Source organism: Cervus elaphus, chromosome 20 (genome assembly GCF_910594005.1).
Source record: "Cervus elaphus chromosome 20, mCerEla1.1, whole genome shotgun sequence".
Lineage (NCBI taxonomy): Eukaryota > Metazoa > Chordata > Mammalia > Artiodactyla > Cervidae > Cervus > Cervus elaphus.
Window position 1 is genome coordinate 81,159,790 of NC_057834.1, and position 19,267 is coordinate 81,179,056.

General features: G+C 40.7%; 1 protein-coding gene across 1 annotated transcript in view; it reads right to left on the reverse strand.

The window, feature by feature from the left end:
- DNAI3 (dynein axonemal intermediate chain 3) overlaps positions 1 to 18,763 on the reverse strand; it is an 80,311-nt gene extending 61,548 nt beyond the window's left edge. The window contains exons 1-5 of the mRNA XM_043876902.1: positions 18,613 to 18,763; positions 9,370 to 9,448; positions 8,933 to 8,971; positions 1,246 to 1,427; positions 417 to 521 (exon numbers count right to left, since the gene is read on the reverse strand). Coding sequence (XP_043732837.1) covers positions 417 to 521; positions 1,246 to 1,427; positions 8,933 to 8,971; positions 9,370 to 9,433 — 390 coding nt within the window. The 5' untranslated portion in view covers positions 9,434 to 9,448; positions 18,613 to 18,763. The remainder of the gene's footprint in view (positions 1 to 416; positions 522 to 1,245; positions 1,428 to 8,932; positions 8,972 to 9,369; positions 9,449 to 18,612) is intronic.
- Between the last annotated feature and the right edge of the window lie 504 nt (positions 18,764 to 19,267).

Genomic DNA, 19,267 nt, shown 5'->3' on the forward strand with positions numbered 1-19,267 from the left:
CTTTTGAATAATCAGAGCAAACATGTATGAAGCCCCAGCTTTGTGTCAGGCACTGTACAAAGGGCTTTTCCTGTTTTGGCTTATTTAATCTTCACGACAGCTCTACTGGTACCACCATTTTGCAGGTGACAGGTTCAGTAACTTACCTGAAGTCATGGAGATGGCAGGAGAAGAACCAGGAATATAGGCCAACGAATGGCTGAGAGCAGATTCGCTGTCTCCACTCTCATTGGGTAAGTGAAGGGCAAAGAAGGAGATGTCTTAGCCACCTCACTCCACACTTACTGCTCACCTCCTCTAGGTCCCAGGGAATCAGAGCCGGACAAGAATAATCATGAACATGTCTGCTCCCCAACCCCAGAGGTAGTGCTTCTTTCTGACAATCAACAGGTTGCACTGACTTAGGGTGTGCTTACATTTAAATAGTTTTCCTTGCCCTCTTCAGTTCCAATAAGATAAAAGTTAAGTCCATACTTGAAGTCTCTGTCGTAAACAAGGAGAAGCTCATCTCCAGGATATTCCTACAAAAATATAACCAAAAGAGAAGGTTCATGTTCAGCAGTCATTCAGTTTATTCAGATATTGACACAAAATTAATATTTCTTTAATCAATCAATCATAGAAGATAACCACAGTGCTAATCTATCGTTAATAGTCCCAAATTGCAAAGTTATTTTATTAACTCACAAAAGCTCTTGAAACACAATGGGTGGATAATATGTATGACTGAGTCCCTTCACTATTCACCTGAAACCATCACAACACTGTTAATTGGCTATAACCCAATGCAAAATAAAGAGTTTAAGAAAGAAAGGAAAAAAATAAAAACCACAGTGGGTTCAGGGAAATTTACCACACAATTTTATTTCTAACAAGGAAAAAAAAGAAGCATTCCTTTTATCTGGTGTTGCATTCTCTAGCATGTTTGCAGACAAATTAAGACTAAAATTATGAATGTTTACAATCAAAGCAGTATGGGAAAATAGAGTAGGTTCCCTTTCTAGTTAAAATTGGGCAAGAACGAGCTTTTCTGGTTGTGGAATAAGACAATCTGTCATTGATAGGAGTTTGTTTTTCACAAAGGGTCATTGAGAAGGATTCTCAAAGAGACATGGGAAAGGGAGCATTTGCCCAAAGTAATGGGAAATGCCAGATTTGAGCTCAAGAATCTCTCCAACTCTTGCGACTATGTATCAGGAACCTCTTGAGGTAAGGCTGAAAAATAAAGACGGATGACATGCTGACCTGAACAATTTTTTTGACTGGGTAGAAATCAGATACTGCCGCTCTGTTCGCAAAGTCTGCAAAAATATCTTCTTTTTTGATAAGTTTGTAAGGTTGTTCTTCCGTGACATCTTCATCTACTCTGCAGTTAAATATTTCCTGGGTTTTGGTAGTTAACACTAAAGGATAAATTTCTGGATGACCTGGGAAAGGCAAAGTGAATTTAGACATTAAATATAACCATTTAAAATATGAACACTAGGAAATATGCAGTTGTTTGCTTTAAATAATTGTCTTGGTTAAAATTTTAAAAGACTTTAAAATCATTGTTCATGTTTTAAAAGTAAGTTTGTCCATTATAAAAAATGTCAGCAAATGAATTTATTTATAAAACAGAAACAGACTCACAGACTTAGAAAACAAACTTACGGTAACTGAAGGGGAAACATGATGGGGGAGAGGGATCAATTGGGAGTTTGGGGTTGACATATACTCACTACTATATTTAAAACAGATAACAAACAAGGACCTACTGATTAACACAGGGGACACTACTCAATATTCTGTAATAACCTAAATAGGAAAAAATCTGAAAAAGAATAGATATATATATGTGTGTAACTGAATCACTTCTTTGTACACAAGAAACTAACACAACATTGTAAATCAACTATGCTCCAAAATGAAATAAAATTTTTTAAATGTCAAAAAGATAAAAAGGCAGAAATAACAATTACCCATAATACTACCTCTCAAGAGAGAACCTATCTTAATTGTTTGTTTCTTTCCAGTCACTCCATACATATTAATCGTATCTTAAATGAAATTCTAAATCCTGCCTTTCATACTTATCATTATGTCAGTAGAATTTTACTATGACATTATATAATTTTTCTAATGCATCATTTTAAACTAGCATAATTCTGTAGCATAGTTTTTAATCACTCTGTTGTTGGCAAGCACTACTTTTATTTTTCTAATTTGTTTCTAATGATTATAAACAACTCTACAAACAAATATCTAGTTTACAAAGTTTTATCACATTTCAAATTCTTCTCTTAGGATAGGTTTTAAAAGTGAAATTTTGGTTTGAAGGTATTATCGCCCTTTTAGGCTCTAACAAGCCTGTATTGCCTTCCTACAACACCCCCTCCCTCACTGTTCACCTGCTGCTCTCTCTCCAGGTGACCTCATTTCCCCTCACAGAGAAAACTGTCTGTACAGCAAAGAATCCTGCAACACTCGGCAGCCCTGCCCACCAGCTGATCACACAAGCCCTGGCTTTCTGCCTTTCCCTCCAGTCTGAAGGCCTGCCTGCCCCTCTTCGCCCTTCTCAGCCCATCCATGCTTCCTCCCTACTGACATTCCTACCTCTGTGCTGTTTGCCCTTAGTATGCCCTTCAATAGGTATCTCTGCTCCCCAGGGCTCTTTTTCAGTCAAGCTTATTATTCAGTTCTTCACATCTTAAAGCTACCGACTTTCCAATTAGGTCATATTGGTAAACCTGGCAGTGAGGAGGAAGGTGGGATAGGGAGTCCCTTTTCCCTCCTCTGGTTCCCCAATCCCAGAACTGCCCTCAGAAGAGGAGGAGGGGAGGCTCAGGAGGCTTCCATTCCCTTTCTTCTTGTCCCTTTGCCCCCACCCCAGGTCAGCGCTGGGCAGCGGCAAGCCCTAGGACAGTGGATGGAAGGGAACAAGGTATCATTTTGCCTGTTGCCATCTCCTCTTTCAAGCCTTCTTCTCATTTTCTTTTTCTTTTTATCATCATTAGCTTCTACCACCCCAGTCTCAGTTCTGCATTTACCCCCAGAACTCTGTCCCCTAACTACACACTCCCAGAGTCCCAGAACCCACTCTCATCCTCTCCGGGCCCCACACCTGGGTGTCTGACACCCTCCCTCCACTGCTCAACAAGAGCATCATCGAGGGGAGAAGTGCATGTGGCCTTTCAAGTAGGAATTGTGAGCTTATTTTCCCACAGAAACACTGACTTCTAACCTAGTGGCTCAATGATATAATTATTAGGTGATTGGGGGGATTTTTAGTCTCTATAGGTGTAACACTGATTATATATGGAAATATACTGCAAAGTACAATCAGTTGGCATAATAAGCAAACATTTGGAATGTAAGTTGATAAATTAGAAACAAACTGCCCGTTTTTATCTGCTGAAAAATACTAATCCTAACACCCGGCATACAGGAGGTGCTCAAAAACAGCTGTTGACTTGATTCACATACAAGTTATCCTTTAAAACCATACTGCTACTGAAATTTGCAGTGTCCAATGTATAGTGAGTTCTTGCAGTTTTGCCATGGAAAACCACTAGGTGGAACTGTGGGACCCACACAGAGCTAGAGCTGGCTGGTGGCTGTCCTTCATGAACAGAGGTGCTCACAAAGGCCAGAAAGCTTCCTACCATCCAAGAAACTGGAAGGGCAAGGACCAAGATGGTGTTCTATGTCACCCACTCCCACTAAACATACTTCAAATCCTACTGGCTAGATATTTGTCATAAAAATAATCCTTTCACACTAACTGAGCATTAAAAAAAATATTTATTTGGCTGCACTGGGTTGCAGCATATGGGATCTAGTACCCTGACTAGGGATTGACCCCGGGCTCCTCTGTATGGGAGTGCAGAGTCTTAGCCACTGGACCCCCAGGGAAGTCACTAACTGGGCTTCTTCAAAGCAACTTTAATACAGGATCTTACATTCTTTATCTAGAAGTTAGTAGTAGTAGTAGCCTGTTTCTGGCTGGGATCTACAATCAGTAATAACTGTAGGCAACTAGTAGCCAGTAGACCACACAGAACTAAAATAGTCCAGTACCTCCATGCCCTATCTGAACAACGGCCAAACTAAACAGAGCAAGGTCTGACACTTCTGGCCACCCCAAGGATCTCTGGCTAAATTTAATGAAAGAATTGTTGTTATTTAGGCTTTGAGGCCTGCACTGAAGACAGCACTCTAAGTGTATAACAATGAGGCTCTGGTGATTTGTGGTGAGATGGGCTCTGGGCTCCTCTGTGCCTCTAGCAGAGTGGGATATTGGTTGGTCCGGAGGGTGAGAAAGATGCTGGAGCTGAGGAACAGGCCTGCAGGGCCTCCTGAAGCTTGCAGACATCAGAAGTGCTTCCATGAGGGCATGACCTGCTGGAAATTTTGTCAGGCCAGTGCAGTGAGTGAATGACAGTGTAAGTGAAAAACAGCCTGCTATATAGATGCTTCTGGGAAGCACCTACTGCCAGGCACTGTTCCAAGCACATTACACAGATTATTAATTTATTTACTCTTTATAACAACATTCTGAAGCCATTACTGTAACTGCCTGCATTTTTTAGCTGAGAAAACTGAGGCCCTCTGAGTACAAGTGAAGTATCCAAGGTCAGGGGCTGGGAATTAGAAATAGGGGACCTAGGTTCCAAACCAAATTCCCTGCACTGTATCTAGCATGCTGAACTTTCTCTCAAATGTGCGAACACAGCAGAGCACAAGAGAGGGTCCTGCTCCTCTTCACACACAGCCAGGGAGGTAACAAAGATACACTGCGACAGCCAGGGAGGTAACAAAGATACACTGCGACAGCCAGGGAGGTAACAAAGATACACTGCGACAGCCAGGGAGGTAACAAAGATACACTGCCCGGGACCCCGTGAGTGGAGCAGGGAGGTAGCAAAGATACACTTCGCGGGATGCCGTGAGTGGAGCAGGGAGGCAACAAAGATACACCGCGCGGGATGCCGTGAGTGGAGCAGGGAGGCAACAAAGATACACTGCGCGGGATGCCGTGAGTGGAGTTGTTCACCTAGTAGCTTGGTAGACCAGGGGCCCAAGACAGACTCAAGCTCTCCACAGCTAACGCACTCCGGATCCTATGTGCACAAGGATGCAGGCTGTGCAGTATAAATCAGAGACCACATGGCAATCAGGCCAATCCTGCATACTGAACCAGTATTTACAGAAGTCCCATGCATTTCATCCATATCTTTCTTTTTTTTTTTTTAATCCATATCTTTAACATTTTGGTTTATTTTTAAAAATAGTTCTATTGATATATAATTGGTAAATAATAAACCATAGATGTTTAAAGTGTACAAATTGATAAATATATGCATTGACCCATGAAACTATCACCACAATCGAGATAAAGAACACAACCATAATACACAAAAATTTCTTTCTGCCCCTTGTCCCAGCACCCCTCCTCACTCCCAGGCAATCAGTGCTCTGCTTTCCATCTCTATAGATCAGTAGTTTGTTTTTTATGGACTATTTATAAATGCATATTATATGCTTTTTGTTTGTTTGTCTTCTTTTGCTTAGCATGATTATTTTGAGATTCATTTATGTTGTTGCACATAGCAAGAGCTCATTCCTTTAGCTCATTCTGACTAGGATTTCATAAAAGAAAAAAAACAGTTAGGCAAAGACTTCTTAGGATTTATAGTTTTGGGTGTTTTTTTCCTAGGAAATTTTTGCCTAATCCAAGGTCACAAATATTTTTCTCCTATGGGTTCTTTCAGAAGTGTTATACTATCTGGTTTTACATTTAGGTCTATGATCCATCTTGAGATAATTTTTGTACGTGATGTGCAGTATTGGTTGAAGTTCACTTTTTTGCCTGTAGATATCCAGTTGTTCCAAAATTGTTTATTGAAAAGACTGTCTCTTCTCCACTGAATTGCCTTTGTACTTTTGTTGAAAATCAATTGACCATATATATATATGTGAGTTTATTTTTGGACTCTTCATTCTCATTCATTAATCTATTTCCCTACCGTTATAGTAACAACAGTTAATGCAAACCTTCTCTGTGACCACCCTGTGTAAGGAAGCGTGCATGTACTACCTAATTTCCCTTCTGCCTCATGCTCATGAGATGAATGTCACTACCTCATTCTTAAGATGGGGAAGAAGCTCAAAAAGGTGAAGTCATTTGTGGCCACACAGTCATTAAGTGGCAGAATCATGATTCAAACTACATCTGTCTAATTCCAAAAGCTGTGCTATTAATCTCTTGTGGTAAACAGAATAATGCTTCCCCCAAAGACAGCCATATCCTAACTCCTGAAACCTGTGAACATGTTGTCTTATGTGACAAAAGAGACTTGCAGGTGTGATTAAGTTAAGGCTCTTGAGAGGAGAAGGTTATTGGGCTTCTGAGGTGGCTCACGTGAAATCACAAGGGTCCTTATAAGAGGAAGCCTGGAGGGTCAATATCAAGGAGGAGAAGTGACAGGGAGGCAGAGGTCAAAGTCAGAGAAAAATTAGAAGATGATACGCTGCTGGTTTTGAAGACAGAGGAAGGGGCCAAGAGTCAGTTAAAACTGGGAGCCTTTAGGTGGGAAAGGTAAGAGAACAGACTATCCCTTCAGAGACTCCAGAAGAACCAGCCCTACCAACAATTTGATTTTACCCCAGGGAAAGCAATTTCAGGTTCCTAATTTCCAAAACTGTACAATAATAAATTTGTGGTGACTTGTTACAGTGGCCATATGCCATTAATATACCATGGATGTTCTAACCTGTATTAAAGGGTGACAGACAATTTGGGTAAATTACTTAACTTTTGGGAGTCACAGCACCTCCATCTTCCAATGGCCACAGTAACGCTAACTTCCTAGGGCTAAAGGGATGAGAGAAGTATTCCTGACAGAAAGCTCAATAAATGTTAATTATGTGGAAAAATCACACATCATCTGTAGAACCCTCCAGACATTGCCTGTTAGGGCCTTGGTGGTGGTGATTTAATTGTTAAGTAGTGTCCAACTCTTGCAACCCCATGGATTGTAGCCTGCCAAGCTCCTCTGTCCATGAGATTCTCCAGGCAAGAGTACTGGAGTGGCTTGTCATTTCCTTCAGGGCATCTTCCCCACCCAGGGACTGAACCTGTGTCTCCTGCATTGCAAGCAGATTCTTTACTGTCTGAGCCACCAAGGAAGGCTGTTAGAGCCTTAGGAGACATTTTTTAGCTAGTCTGTTGATCCCTTGGTCCTTGGTAGGAAAGGGAATCCTACTCTCAAGCAGCATGACAGCTCCAAGCCTTGAGTGACAGTTGGCAATTACAGGAGCCCACAGCAAGGGAGTCTGGGACAGAGAGGCTGTAGGACAAAGTGATGCTAAATCAAACCCCTCAACTCTTGCTACCAAGTGCTGAAATTTCTTTTTTCTTCCTTAAAGAAACATGCATGCATGCATGCTAAGTCATGGATCTGCTTACTAGTTAATTATTTAGTCAGAAAATATTTACTGAGCACCTACTATGTGAAAACCATGGTGCTGGTGCTAGGGTATACAATCTAGAGGGGGACACAGATGTTCAGTATATAAATACACTCAGAAACAAATAAGGACAAATGGTGACAGGTGCTACCTAGGAGAAAACTGGGTGAGAGATAGAACATAGAACTAAGGAGGGTAGTCGTGCTGGTGGTCTATTTAGAAAGGAAGAATAGGGAAAGCAATTTATTCATTCACTCAATCAATCAACAAATATTTATTGAGTGTTTATTCTGTATCAAGATAGGCATTGGGGTACAGTGGTAAACAAGAGTTTCTGTTCCCCTGAAGCTTGTGTGTGTGCAAGAAAGAAACAGGGAGAGAGAGGGAGAGATGGAGGAGAGAAGTGTAGGAGGGAGAGAGATGAGAGAGGGTGAGAGGTTGCGCGCACACACAAGGGCGTGTCAGCATGGGTGTGTGTGTGAGTAGAATATAAATGCACAAACAAATAAATATGCTCCGTCCTCATTATTCACAAATTGTGTACTTGCAAATTCACTTTCTAAAATGCATTTGTAACCCAAGATCAATAGTTGTGGCACTTTCACGTTCACTAGTGGACATGCTTTAAGGTGGCAAAAAATGTGAGTTACCCAAAGTGCATGTGGCCAAGGATGCTCTACCATCTTCTGCTTGCTCTCAAACTTCAGTATCCTTTCTACTGTTGATGTAGTGCCATGTTTTTTGTGCTTTGTACTGATGACTTTTCTGTTTAAAATGGTCCCTGAGCTTACAGCTAAAGTTCTGTCTAGTGTTCCTAAGTGCAAGAAGGCTATGATGTACTTTATAAGAAAACATGTGTATTATTAGATAAACATCTGTCAGGCCTGAACTTTACAGTGTTGTTGGCTATGAGTTCAATGTTAGTGAATCAACAATATATGTGTTTCCCTGTTTCTAAACATGAACTGCATCATCTAAGAAAACTCGAAGAGAAAGTTTCAACAACAACGACAAAAATAAAAGTTGTTAGAATGGATTATTTAGCCTCTAAAAGTAGGAACAACATCAGTTTGGTTGTTTAAGTTCTAGTTTATTTGCTTAAAAATCAGCTTCTTTCCTTGAAATAATAGAACCCTAACATGATGCACAGATATATGTTGCCCATGAGCCAGAATTTGAAAAACATTATAAAAAAGCAACTTTATTGTTACAAAATAAACAACACACTCTATAGTTACAAAAATTCTCTCAATAATCATAGAATGTTAGATTTTTAAGAGACTGTTCAGTTTGAAATTCTCTCTTCCACTCTTTTCATCTTTCTTCAAAAATTTTATTTTATATTCTAAATAATATGATGTACTTTTAGTACATGCACATTTTGTTCAATCATTTCAATTTATAGTATTCTCCCTTGCTTATTGCATATTAAAATGTTGCAGAACTGGGGACATGGATTCTGAATTGTATTTCCACTTACCCATGCTCTCCATATTCAAGGGTTCTGCTTCTTCACCAACTAGAATATAATAAAATGATGTTAATACATTTTTGAATCAGATATGTATCTTAGTCTTCTACCAAGTCTTAAAACATAAAACACAAAAGCAAATACACAATGAAGACTTAAGCTATTTATTAATAATCAAATAGAAACTGAATAATTGTCTTTCTCACAGAATAATCTCATAATGATATATTTGCTATAACATTTATGTCATTTATTACATGATATTTAGTTGATATTATAATGATATGAATAAAAATAATAATAAATCCCCATATTTGAATTCCACTTGCGTTTGACTTTATGACAGCAAAAAATGTTTTAGAGATAATACCATGATTGTTTTGGCTGCTTATAGATGTACAAATACTAAATCCATAAAAATTCCATAAATGAAAAAACAGTCCTACCAGGTAATGTCATTTTGGTTTTGGCATGTTTTGTTCTCTTTCGTTTTTGAGGTTTTGGAGCCATGGCTCAGATTTTCAGCTGCATAAAGAGAGGATATCATTAGCATCATTTATAGTTTCAAATAATAAGTATTATCATCTAATAAACATAAGAATATATTTCCTAAGTTTTGTCTTTGGCTAAATCATCATGTGGGTTTCCCTAGTGGTTCACTAGTAAAGAATCCGCCTGCCAGTGCAGGAGACACAGATTCAAGCTCTGGGTGGGGAAGATACCCTGGAGAAAGAAATGTCAACCCACTGTAGTATTCTTGCTTGGAGGATTCCAAGGACAGAGGATCCTGGTGGGCTACAGTCCATGGGGTCACAAGAATTGGACATGACTTAGTGACTAAACAACAGCAAATCAACATGTATCTTCACAGATGGGTGTTTTGTGACCAAAAGTTGATTGCAACAACAGTCTTCCTAGTGAGATCTTGCCATTCCAGGGGAGCCATTCAGCTGAAGCTGAAGTTTTGGCAAGAGACACAAGGTTTCTGCCACAGATCCTGCCATGAAAGCACAAAGGAGGACACTGGACCCCCTGCCTCCTGCTCCTGTTTGCATTTCCGGAAGCTGCTCTGTGCTGCCCTATGGCAGGTGTCCCAGCTACAAACACAGGCTTAAAGTCCATAGGCAGGCACAGACTCACAATGTGTATATATATGTGCACGATTTTTGAATAATATAAATAAACCCAGACAGCATATTAAACAGCAGAGATGTCACTTTGCCGACAAAGATCCATATAGTCAAAGCTATGATTTTTCCAGTAGTCAAGTACGGATGTAAGAGATGAACCATAAAGAAGGCAGAGCACTGAAGAATTGATACTTTTCAATTGCAGTGTTGGAGAAGACTCTTGAGAGTCCCTTGAACTGCAAGGAGAGAAAGCCAGTTAATCCTAAAGGAAATCAACCCTGAATATACATTGGAAGTACCGATGTTAAAACTGAAGCTCCAATACTTTGGCCACCTGATGCGAAGAGCTGACTCACTGGGAAAAATCTCTGATGCTGGGAAAGATTGCAGGCAGGAGGAGAAAGGGGCGACAGAGGATGAGATCGTTGGATGGCATCATTGACTTAATGGATGTGAGACTGAGCAAACTCTGGGAGATGGTGAAGCCTGGCGTGCTGCAGTCTATGGGGTTGCAAAGTGTAGATACCACTTAGACTGAACAACAACAAAATTTAAACAGTACTTTTGTCCTAGAATGTGTACATGTAACCACTGTGTCTTTATTTGCACTCTCAGAGAATACCTCCAAAAGTTTTCTGTGGAATTACTCAACAATTTTGACAGAATATTACATGTCCAAGGTCATTGCCATGACACTAAATCCCTGTCATCTCAATGATCAGCTCTGACCCATCTTGCTAGATGGGTAAGATGTGATTTCAGGAGTCTGACCAGCAGGGTTTAAAAACAGACCCTTCTACCAGCTTAGTGGCCTTAGGCAAATTATTGTGCAATGGATGGCTCTGACCCACTGTTTCAGTCTGTTGAGTCTCCTCCATCCTACTTCCCAGCCTTAGTATAATTTCACATCTTGGACCTAGTCTTTTTCTCAGAAGATTCTTACCAATGTACCCATCTCTATATTCTATCCCAGCTATATTTGACTTAAAATACACAGAAACCTTGTGAAGTTCACCCAAACTCACCTGACATGTGCACACACACACCCCTGCCCCCCCCCCCACACTATTTATTTCACAAATATCTACTGAGTGACTATAATGTGCCAGATGCTTTCCTAAGTATTAGGAATATAGCTGTGAAAAAATAGGCAAAACTCCTGCCCTGATAGAGTTTATGTTCTAGTGGGGAAAGAATCAGCAAAGAAAGGAACAAAATAATCAGTACCTCAAATGATGATAACTATTAAGGAGAAAGGAAAAGCAGAGGGGGAGTGTAGGAGGAGAGAGGGTGCACTCAGGGAAGTAACTCAGGAAGTAACTCACTTAAGTAACATTGGAGCAAAGTCCCAAGAGAAGGGAGGGAGCCAGAAATGCAGGTATCTAGGGAAGAAAGGGTATTTCCAGGCGGAGGGAATGGTAGGTGTAATGGTTCTGGGGCAAGTGTTTGCGTGGGAAACTTTAGGAAAACACAAGAAGGTCACGATGGTTGGAGCAGAGAGACTGAGGGGAAGACAAGGACCTGAAGTTGGTTGGAGAGGTAACGGAGCTATATTAACAGTCAGTTTTGCTATAGAAACAAAGGCCCTTTACTGCTCAGTAACATGCAACAGCAAACGTTTCTTTCTTCCCATGTTCTGTATCATGGCTGTGGGTGAGATGTTGCTTCAAGTCTTTTTCTGGGACACAGGCTGAAGGAGCAGTGCCTGTTTGACACGTACTACTTTTGTGGCAGAAGAAAAAGTGAGAGCTAATAAAATTGAGTAATGCTTTCTAACTCTTCTCCTTGGCACTGGTACACTGTCCTTTTTTCTGCTTACATTCCATTGGCTCAAGCAAATCACACAGTCAATCCCGATAAGGGGGTAAGAATGCATGCTTGCCTAGAAATGAGTCAGAGTGTATGAGCCTCCTACAAGGGAGGTGGATAGTTGGGGGCAATTATATAGTGTACCACAAGAGGGCTAGGTCATGGAGAAGGACTTTGGGTTTCACTGTGAATGAGGTTTGGACCTTTGGACGGTTTTGAGCTGGGGAGTTACTTCACTTGATTTGACTCACATTTTGAGAATCACCGTGGCTGCTCTGATGCCAAGACCATAGCAAGGAAAGAACTGAAGTAGAGAATCCAATTAAAAGACAGTCAATTATCCAAGAAAGAGATGGGGACAGTTTAGATCAGGGAGGTGAGAGTGGGATGGAAAAAGTGACAGGATTCAGGATAGATTTTGTAGAACCCATAGTATTTGCTGATGACTTGGAAGCAGGTTCTGAGAGAAAGAAAGAGATCAAGGATGAATTTAGTGAGTTTTGCCTCAAGAACTGAAAGCCTATGCTGTTTATTGAGATGGGGATTCCCCAGGAAGAATAGTTTTGAAAGGGAAGATTGGGAGTTCAATTTGGGGCATGTGAAATAGACTATATACTGGGAGGATGGAGGTTCATTTTCTTTCCTATTACTGTGACCTCTGTAACTGGCACAGTATATGTACCAAGAAAAATTGTTAATGATTCCTTGGTCCTTCCTTCCCTTCTTCTATTCTTAGCTTATGAAATTCCAGTCTAAAAAAAGGCTTTTACCTAAACTGTGAATAACTTCCCTGGTGGCTCAGATGGTAAAGAATCTGCTTGCAAAGCAGGAGACCCATGTTCAATCCCTGGGTTTGAAGATCCCTGGAAGATCCCTTGGAGAAGGGAATAGCTACCCACTCCAATATTCTTGCCTGGAGAATCCCATGAACAGAGGAGCCTCGCGGGCTACTGTCAATGGGGTGGACATGACTGAGTCACTAATGGTTTCACTCTTTTTTTTCTGTGAATAAGCTGTATGCATGCTGCATTAGTGTTCTATTGCTGCTAAAAGTTATCACAAACTTAGTGTCTTAAAACAAAAAATTTTATCTCACAGTTCTGTAGTTTCAGAGACTGGCTAAAATCAACGTGTCAACAAGGAAATGAATCAACATTTCCATCCTTTCTAGAGGTTCTAGGGGAGAATTCATTCTCCTTGCCTTTTCCTACTGTTGGAGGACCCCAGCATTCCTTGGCTGGTGGGCCTTCTTCCTCAGTCTTCAAAACCAGCAATGGTGGGTTAAGTCCTTCTCACATAGATTATTCGGACCTTCTCTTCCTCCTCCTTCCACTTTTAAGAACCCTGGTGATTTCCTTGGACTCACCTCAATAATAAAGGATGATCTCTCTCTTTTAAGGTCAACTGACTAGCAATTTTAATTTTACCTACAAATTTAATTATTCTTTGCCACATGTAGTAAAATAATCACGGGTTCCAGGTAGGTGCTACTTGAAGGTATAGGTCTCAGCTTAACATAAACCATCCCAAGAAACATCAAATCAGTTATACGTGCCCAGTTCTTTTCAAATGTTGCTATTAAATGTGCATGGGTGTGCTCAGTCGCTCAGTCAAGTTCAACTCTTTGTGACTCCATGGACTGTAGCCCTCCAGGCTCCTCTGTCCCTGGGACTTTCCAGGCAAGAATACTGAAGTGTGTTGCCATTTCCTTGTCCAGGGGATTTTCCTGAACCAGAAATTGAACCTGTGTCTTCTGCATTGTAAGCAGATTCTTTACTGTCTGAGCCACCAGAGAAGCCTGTTAGGGTCTTAGGAAACATTTTTAGCTAGTCTGTTGATCCCTTGCATCCTTGGTAGGAAAGGGAATCCTAGTCTCTATCTCCTGCATTGGCAGGGGGGTTCTTTACCATTGAGCCACCTGGGAAGCCCTAAATTACAGCAGGTCTTACTAAATTTTTTCATAAAACTAACAGCATATTTTATATAGTGAATGTGCTATATTTTCCAAAATTCTCTCATTAAATTGACTACTTCAAGGTCACAAAAAACTTTCAATACAGATATCACTTTACTAAAATTACTCTGAAATGCTCACCATATTCTTCCTGTTCCCAACGAAAGTAAATTCATCATGATTAAGAGCAGCAGAAAAGATATTCATCTATTCCTAAAATAAAGGTTATGTCTACCCCAGAGGCTTGTACTACAATTGGTTTTCAAAGCCACCATAGATGATTGAATTTAAAAACAGAATTTCTTAAAGATAATACTTATAAATATTTAAGAATTCCATTTAAGTATTTTTGATATTAAAACTATCAATTTTCTTTGTAAATTAACTCACTCATTCCAGAATGCCTTTTTGCTACCAGTGTACCAAAGGACACATTTTCTACCTTCCATAATGACAGCAAAAGACAATTGGGAGTGACAAAAGAAGTGAGTACAGTGGACCCTCCTCCAGAGCTGTGGGTTCCACAATCTTGGATTCAACCCAACTCAGATCAGCAATATTGAGGAAAGAAATTCCAGAAAGTTCCAAAAAGCAAAACTTGAATTTGCCATGCACTATTACTTACATTGTTTTAGGTATTAAAAGTAATTCAGAGATGATTTAAAGTCTACAGGAGGATGTGCTTAGGTTTTGCAAATAATACACCATTTTATAAAAGCACCCTTGGATTTTGGTATCTATGGGGGAGCCTGAAAAAAAAAAACCTGCCATAGATACTGAGGGACAACTGTACTGGGTAAATGCTCTGTGCCACAGTTCACATTCAAAACCTGTGACGGTACTCCACTGATAATGAGGAGCATTGCATTCAGAGCCGTCCATGACTTGGTTCCAAACTAAAGCCTTGCCTGGGACTGTGTTTTTTTATGAGACTTCAGGAAGGTAACTGCTGCAAATGAAGGGATAAGTGGCATGAGTTATAACTGACATAATACAGCGATGTAAACAGTTATTAGCTTCCTCTCTTCAGTTTATTCTGCTGTATTGCATGTACCTGTTTACACATTCCCATCTGTTACATGTATGCCTGTGTGGCTCACAGCCATTCACGAGATTTCTAAGAAAACCTGTAGCACTGGAACCTCATCTTCACCTAGTGTCTTTCTATGAAAGTGTTACTTCCTTAAGACTTCTTCAATTATCTGACCTTGTCTAGATGGCCATCAGCCTCTTTATCCTCTTTTATCTTCCCAAAGAATATGTAAGTTCATCACGTTTGCCTCCATCACTTTCATTTTTGTTAAAAAATAGAGATTTAGAATAAGATCCGAGACTAACATCTGGGGAGTCTTGTAAGTATGTCTCCAAGAACTGCTGCTTCTTGGTCAATCTCTACCAAAATCCTGATGATTAAGCTTCAAAGTTATCTTGGGCTCTTCTGCCATCTTCAGAGAAGTGCAACATACCCACCCTCCAGAGATAACTGTTTCTACAATATTTGTTAGTCTTCTCTTCTCGTTTCTCCCCTTCTAACCTACTTCCATTTATTTCCAAGATCAGATATTTACTTATTTAAGTAGATGCTAAATCATGACTTCTCCCTTTGATATATCTCCTGAATTCCAAGCTTTCCTCTCCCATAGCATCCTCTGGTTTAGGCCTTCAACATGTCCTTCTAAAGAGACACGTATATCCCAATGTTCATCGCAGCACTGTTTATAATAGCCAGGACATGGAAGCAACCTAGATGCCCATCAGCAGATGAATGGATAAGAAAGCTATAGTACCTATACACAATGGAATATTACTCATCCATTAAAAAGAATACATTTGAACCAGTTCTAATGAGATGGATGAAACTGGAGCCTATTGTACAGGGTGAAGTAAGCCAGAAAGAAAAACACCAATACAGTATACTAACGCATATATATGGGATTTAGAAAGATGGTAACAATAACCCTATATGCAAGACAGAAAAAGAGACACAGATGAATAGAACAGACTTTTGGACTCTATGGGAAAAGGCGAGGGTGGGACGATCTGAGAGAACAGCATTGAAACATGTATATTATCAGGTGTGAAACAGATCACCAGTCCAGGTTGGATACATGAGACAAGTGCTCGGGGCTGGTGCACTGGGATGACCCAGAGGGATGGGATGGGGAGGGAGGAGGGAGGGGGGTTCAGGATGGGGAACACATGTAAATCCATGGCTGATTCATGTCAATGTATGGCAAAAACCACTACAATATTGTAAAGTAATTAGCCTCCAACTAATAAAAATAAATGAAAAAAAAAAAGTCCTCCTGTATCAGGAGTCCCTGTCTCGTGCCATAAACCCCTTTGGCAGCCTGGTGAAGCCCATATATCAAATAAAAACATGGGATTACAAGGAATACATTATACTTAAATAGTTATCAAACTATTTAAAAATTATGGTATAATAATTTATGTGCTTCTTTATTAATATATTAAATAAGACCTAGCAGTGGTTCTAATGACTGCCTTAATTTTGAAGAAGTGGTGAGCATAAATAATATAACATCCCTGATATTATTTGAAAAGGTGTATAATATCTTTTGATAACAAAGTCACAGGTCCCGTGAATACTACTGTGGTTTGTTACCAATGAATGCATTTCAATTAGTGGTTAGTCAAAATAAACATGCAATTTTTTTTTTCTGTCCACAGATTCCTCTTCCCCTACCCTGCCACTAGACCAAGTAGATCATGATGATTTAACTTACTCCCCACCTCTGTTCCAACCAGAACAGTCCCACAGGGCAGCCTTCAGTGTACTCTTTCTAAAATGCAGATCTTAACAAGCCACTTCCCTATATACTAGGGAATATAAAGTGGGTTTCTATCAGCCATAGAGGCATTCTCCTCCAGTGAAAGTGAAGTCACTCAGTTGTGTCCGACTCTTTGCAACCCCATGGACTGTAGCCTACCAGGCTCCTCCGTCCATGGGATTTTCCAGGCAAGAATACTGGAGTGGGTTGCCATTTCCTTCTCCAATTCTCCTCCAGTAGTATAGAAATAGAATTCATTTGAAATGCAAGTTTCCTGGACTCCCACTGTGATTCTGAAGATCTGGGTGAGCCTGGGACTCTTCATTTTTAAAATTACTATGAGGCAGTCTTACACTCGTGGTCTGAAGACCAGATTTAGCAAAACAGGAGGGAGTCCAAACTTTAAGCATCACTTTTATTTATTTTTAAAATCTTTTTATTTATTTATTTAAATTATTTATTTAGGTTACTTTACAACATTGTATTGGTTTTGCCATACGTTGACTTGAATCCGCCATGGGTGTACATGTGTTCCCCATCCTGAACCCCCCTCCCAACTCCCTCCCCATCCCATCCCTCTGGGTTATCCCAGTGTACCAGCCCCGAGCATCCTGTATCATGCATCGAACCTGGACTGGCAATTCGTTTCACATATAATAACTTACATGTTTCAATGTCATTCTCCCATATCATCCCACCCTCGCCCTCTCCCACAGAGTCCAAAAGACTGTTCAATACATCTGTGTCTCTCTTGCTGTCTCGCATACAGGGTTATCATTACCATCTTTCTAAATTCCATATATATGCATTAGTATACTGTATTGGTGTTTTTCTTTCTGGCTTACTTCACCCTGTACAATAGGCTCCAGTTTCATCCACCTCATTAGAACTGATTCAAATGTATTCTTTTTAATGGATGAGTAATATTCCATTGTGTATATGTACCACAGCTTTCTTATCCATTCATCTGCTGACGGGCATCTAGGTTGCTTCCATGTCCTGGCTATTATAAACAGTGCTGCGATGAACACTGGGGTGCACGTGTCTCTTTCAGATCTGGTTTCCTCGGTGTGTGTGCCCAGCAGTGGGACTGAGCATCACTTTTTTAACACCCTTCGCAGTCAGCCTCACTACATCTATTCTTCTAGTTCTACTCTGGCCTCTAGAATTACTATCCATTCTCTAAACAGAGAGTGAAAACACCCTGCCCTCTCCGCCCCCCATCTTCCATAAGATGCACATGTCTGCTTGCTGAAATCTTACTCATTCTCAAAGGCTCAATTCAACCTTCTCTCTGAAGCCTCTGCAACTTTCTTACTCAGGCTAATACAATCCTGTTTTCCTTGATACTTTCTAATCACGCTGCAGCCTAGTTAATTATGCCAGGCTTCAGCAAAGCCAAGAGCCTCAAACTCAGAGCTGCCTGAAGGATTGCTGTAAGTTCATTCAGCATTCAGAATACACCGTGCGGAAAGAGAAATTATTGAACATCAATCAGGTTCTGGAAGTCAACAGAGGAATAAGACAAGGCCCTTACTTTCAAAGAGCTAATGTTCCTCTATTTACCTTCTTCATGCCATCTACTAAAGCCCTTTCTTAAGTCCTGAAGACATCTATTCACTTCAATCCACATTAATCATTTCTTCTTTGATCTGCTATACCAGGATCATGCTATTTTCCTTTTCACCCATCTATCTACCCATCCAGTAATTACTGGGTTTCTACTATGTTCCAGGCAATGTGAAAGCACGGGTAATATAAAACCTGTGGACAGGTACCGGCCCTCAAAGTTCTCAGAGTGTCGTTAACTGCTCTCTCATTATTATTTTTGTCCCCTGGCTAGACTGGAAGTTCTTTGAAAGCAGAGAAAGTTTTGTAGATTTATGTAGTCTTCACCATGTCTGTACATCGCTGGCACAGCGAGTGTTCCTAATGCCCTTGAAAGAGTGAGTAAAATACTGACTTGTTTTCCAAACCTCCTTTCCCACTCAGAGCTTCCCTTACCTGATACAGCTAAACTGAAGGGGAAAGAAGCCTCTTCGCAATACCCTGGAGAAAAAATTCCTTCGGCAGCTGGAGATGAGAGTTTGACTCTCCTCTCTCAGAAAAACAAGTCCCAAGAACACAAAGTCTAGTTCCTCCAGCAAACTGTTACCCTGACGCATCCGTTGCTAAGAGAAAAGAGGCTGGTCCTCTGCTGAGATTGACAAAACGGCATCACCAATACAATGCCCGCTCCCTCCGGTCTCTTTCAGAGAAGATTTGTGATTGGTTGCTATGGTGATGACGTCACTAACCGAGCCGAAGGGAGGCCCCCAAGTTTCCCATCAGTAAGGAGGGAGATGTGCAGTTTGAAAGTGTTGAGAGCTGCAACCTGGCCTGACTCCAGGACTGCCAGTCTTGATCCATGCCTCGTCGTGCCCAGGGCAACCGTACCCAAAGGAGAACCGTTCTAGGGTGAGGTCTCTAGCATCAGGGAACGAAGGACGATGTGAAGATTTAGGGCTGCTGGTCTGCCTCCCCAGCTGCGACCTGGGGCCCTCCCAGGAACCTGCCTAGATTTCCGTCTGAAGGAAAGAAAATACGGCTTGATTGGGTTTCGCGGTGTCCTGGAACTTTTCACGTTTTACATTTACTTCTTGCCAAAATAACTTTTGTA